At 61.0% G+C, this 3529-nt stretch overlaps 1 protein-coding gene across 1 annotated transcript in view; it reads right to left on the reverse strand.

Moving 5' to 3' along the window:
* Positions 1 to 3522, reverse strand: part of LOC104986993 (alpha-actinin-3) — a 7304-nt gene extending 3782 nt beyond the window's left edge. The window contains exons 1-8 of the mRNA XM_010837747.1: positions 3420 to 3522; positions 2863 to 2941; positions 2700 to 2781; positions 1881 to 1966; positions 1487 to 1579; positions 822 to 1052; positions 550 to 697; positions 1 to 130 (exon numbers count right to left, since the gene is read on the reverse strand). The exon at positions 1 to 130 is cut by the window's left edge and continues 17 nt beyond it. Of these exons, the coding sequence (XP_010836049.1) occupies positions 1 to 130; positions 550 to 697; positions 822 to 1052; positions 1487 to 1579; positions 1881 to 1966; positions 2700 to 2715 (704 nt within the window). The 5' untranslated portion in view covers positions 2716 to 2781; positions 2863 to 2941; positions 3420 to 3522. The remainder of the gene's footprint in view (positions 131 to 549; positions 698 to 821; positions 1053 to 1486; positions 1580 to 1880; positions 1967 to 2699; positions 2782 to 2862; positions 2942 to 3419) is intronic.
* Positions 3523 to 3529: the final 7 nt, after the last annotated feature.

Genomic DNA, 3529 nt, shown 5'->3' on the forward strand with positions numbered 1-3529 from the left:
GCAATCTGCTCCACACGGTCCTGGTGTGCAGCCAGGTCGCTCTCGAAGGCCTCGTGGCGCCGCAGCAAGGCCCGCACCTCCTGCAGCGAAGCCGTCTCGTAGTCCCTCTGGCTCAACATGTCCTCCTTTCCTGCATGGAGAGAAGCCCGGCTTGCGTCACCCAGGGACGGATACGCAGGAGCAGGGGGTCCGAACCCCGTGTGTGACACTGGAGATTCCCCATCCGTGAACGTAGGTGATCATTCCTGCCCAGCCTACACCTAGGGGTCTGCTCTGAGACGCCAGTGAGATAAAGTGAAGGGACGCTCCTGTTCCAGGGCATGGCTCCTGCGTGACGTCAGGGTCCTTGAGCTTACATGATCTGGAGTGGCCCTTGGTTCCCTTCCAGTATTATTTGATTGCAAATACCAGAAGGGACTAGAAAACAGGTCTCCAGCTTCCTTGCAGAACCCCTACCCCTGACCTGTGCCTTCTACCAGGACCCCGTCCCCCTCCCACCAGGCTCCCCGCAATCTGCACAGGACACATTCAGGCCCCAGAGCCACCTACCCCGGGTCCAGGCTTCATGCAGGGAGGCCTTCTGCTGGAACTTCTCCGCCAGGTGCTGCAGCCGCTGTAGGCGCCGGATCTCGGAGAGCAGCCAATCCTCATAGCCCTTCTCTGCTTGCTCCAGGCCCCGCCATGCGTTGGCGATGTCCTGCAGGCCAAGCAGAGAGAGGCGCCCTCCATCATGGTTCACCCATTATACAGATGGGAACAGACAGTCCAAGGGGATGTAGGCAGGGCCGGGGGTCCCCCTCTGCCCCCCTGCCCCGGCTCACCGAGACCAGCTTGCCCTCAGATGGCATGAAGGCCGGCCGGTGGCTCAGGCGCAGCTTGGTCTGCAGCGTGTTGAAGTTAATCTCCAGCTGGCACTTCTCCTGCACGCGGGGCGGCTTGTGCAGGCGCCGGTAGTCCCGGAAGTCTTCCAGCTTGCGCTGCATGGCGCTCATGCTGGGCTCGCCCACGCGGTTCTCCAGCCACGGCACGGTCCGGCGGATCCATTCCAGCAGCTAAGGGGTCCAGGCAGGGGCAGAGCACAGAGGGCTGAGCGGGCCTGCTCACCTTGCCTGTCTCTAGCCACACCCAGGCTGTGGCCAACAGGCTGGGCCTTGAGCAGAGGAGGGGTCCCCACTAGTCAGAGAAGGAGCAGGATGGTTATATTCTGAGTCCAGAGGCCAGCGTAGTTGGCCCAGAGCAAAGGGCCGTGAGACTGTCTAGAGATGAGTGACTGAATGGATGAATGAGTGGATGGCAGGAGCCTGGATGGGCAGAAGGGGGCAGGAGGTGGGTAAAGATGGCAGGAGGAGGCTGGAGGAGGCCAAGGCTACTCTGAGGAGAGGTGGGCTCTGCAGTCCAGGCTGGGGGTCAGCTGGGATGGGAGGAACAGCAGGGCTGGGATGGGGGAGCAAGGGCAGGAGGGGGAGGCCTCTGTGGCCTGTCTTACCTCACTGGCCAGCTTTTCATATTCCTCCATCAGCTTCTCGTTCTCCTGGTTCACGGCCAGCACTTTGCAGATCCTGTTGGCGGCTGTCTCTGCCTTTGGTGGGAATGGGCAGAAAAGCTGGTATTAAAACAGGACACCCCCGACCCAGACTCCCTCTAAACCCCTAAACCCTGAGTCCATGCAAGCCGAGAGGATGAAGGCCTCATGCCTTGTAGGGTGAGGAGGGAGCTTCCAGGCCAGAGGCTTCTGCGCCTGAGTGCCCCAGGGGTCAAGTGTGTGCAGCTGGGACAGTGGTGCCCCAGTGGGGCCTGGCACCTCCAAATGTTGAGGGGCTGCCAAGGGTGGGCCCCTGGGCCACACGCCCAGCCCAGGTGGCAACTGTTGAGCCCATTACCTGCTCTGCCCCGGCGAAGGCGTGGTAGAAGCAGGAGACATAGGTCATGATGGCCTTCTCATCAGGCTTTGGGGTGTTCACAATGTCTGCGGAATGGCAGCCAGGTGTCAGTTGGGCAAAGCCAGGGGTGGGGAGTGGGCTCATGCGCCCACCCAGGCAGAGAGCTCCCTCGGGATGGGAAGGGGCAGAGACATCTAATCATGGCCACCAGCTGCCCCAAAGCCAGCTCTTCCCTGGAGCCTTCTCGGATCACCCCAGGCTCCAGCGACCTCCTCCTCGGTGGGGTGAGGACAGTATCAAGGTGTGGCTAAGTGAGCAGACCCTGTAGCCCTCATGAACTGCCAGCGTCCACTGCCTGCTGTCTCTAAACAGGCCATGCCTCTGGCTGGCTGGCTGGCTGGCTTTCCTCCAAGTTCACATCCAGGGTACCAGGCACAGTACCAGAAAAGGTTTGCTGGTTCAACTACTAAAGCCTTTATGGGCACAGGGACAGGAGGCAGGACTCCCCTCAAAGGAGCTCCCAGCATGAGTGACTATCATGTCACCAAGTGACCCAGGTAACTGGGATGTGAGGGTAGAGCCATTACATAAGGGCCAAGGCGGGAGGGGCTGGTTCCACTGGATGAGAGGGACAGGGGACCAGATAAGGGCTCCTGGAGAAGGGGAACTGTTGGCAGGAAGGGTTCTGCCCAGGGAGCAGGGGGAGGGGTGGGGCGGAGCATCCCGGGAGGAGGGAGGAGCAGGGACAAAGGGGCGGAGGTGGGACAGTGCTGCCTGGTGTGGAAGTGGAGTCCTCGCCCGGGTGAGGCTTACTCTCACCTTCTGCATCCAGCATCTTAGGGATGTCCAGGTACTTCTCGGCCACCTCAAAGGCGGTGTTCAAGTTGCCGATGGGGTCGTCCTAGGTGGTGTGAGGGGAGAGAGGTGAAAGGTCATCTGGGACAGAGACTGGGGAGTCGGGGCTGGGACTAGGGGGGCCTACCTTGCGCAGTTTGGCATAGTCAATGAGGTCGGGGCGGTGTCGGTGGATGAGAGCACAGAGGGCCAGCCCATCCTTCCAGCTGGACAGAGAGAAGGGGGGTCAGGCCTGGGTTCAGGCCAGGGCCCTGCCCTACCCTGGTCCCAGGAGCCCTCCTATCTGGATGGCCTCATCTGTGAAATGGAGTCAGGTTCTAATTCCTTGCTTGGCATTTAAGGCCCTGATTACCAGCCATGGACCATTTCCTCCAAGCTCATCATGATTCCCTTACCCTGGGCTTACGCTACACCACTTTCTAGGAATTTTTGGCCTCTGGGTCTTTGCTCACAAGGCTCCCTCTGGCTGGAACACCCTTCCTGGGATGTCTCCGGTGCTCCCTCCTCCAGGAATTCCCCCTCACCCTCCTGGATTCAGTTCAGCATTGACTGAGTCCTGCCATTCTCAGACGCTGCTGCAGGAGCTTGGCTGTGACCTCTCCCCTCCCTGGCTCTCCGGGGCCAGACTCCAGCTCTCTGGCCCAGACCCCAGCAGAGGCCCCACATGCTGGCTGGAGGGCGGACCTGGTGTGGAAGTTCTGCACGTTGACGTTGCGGTACGGCGCCGTCTTCCGCTGACACCACAGGAGCAAGCCTTCCTTGGCCGAGGTTTCTGGGCAGGGATGGGGGGGAGG

This window comes from Bison bison, unplaced genomic scaffold (genome assembly GCF_000754665.1).
Source record: "Bison bison bison isolate TAMUID 2011002044 unplaced genomic scaffold, Bison_UMD1.0 scf7180017864080, whole genome shotgun sequence".
NCBI lineage: Eukaryota > Metazoa > Chordata > Mammalia > Artiodactyla > Bovidae > Bison > Bison bison.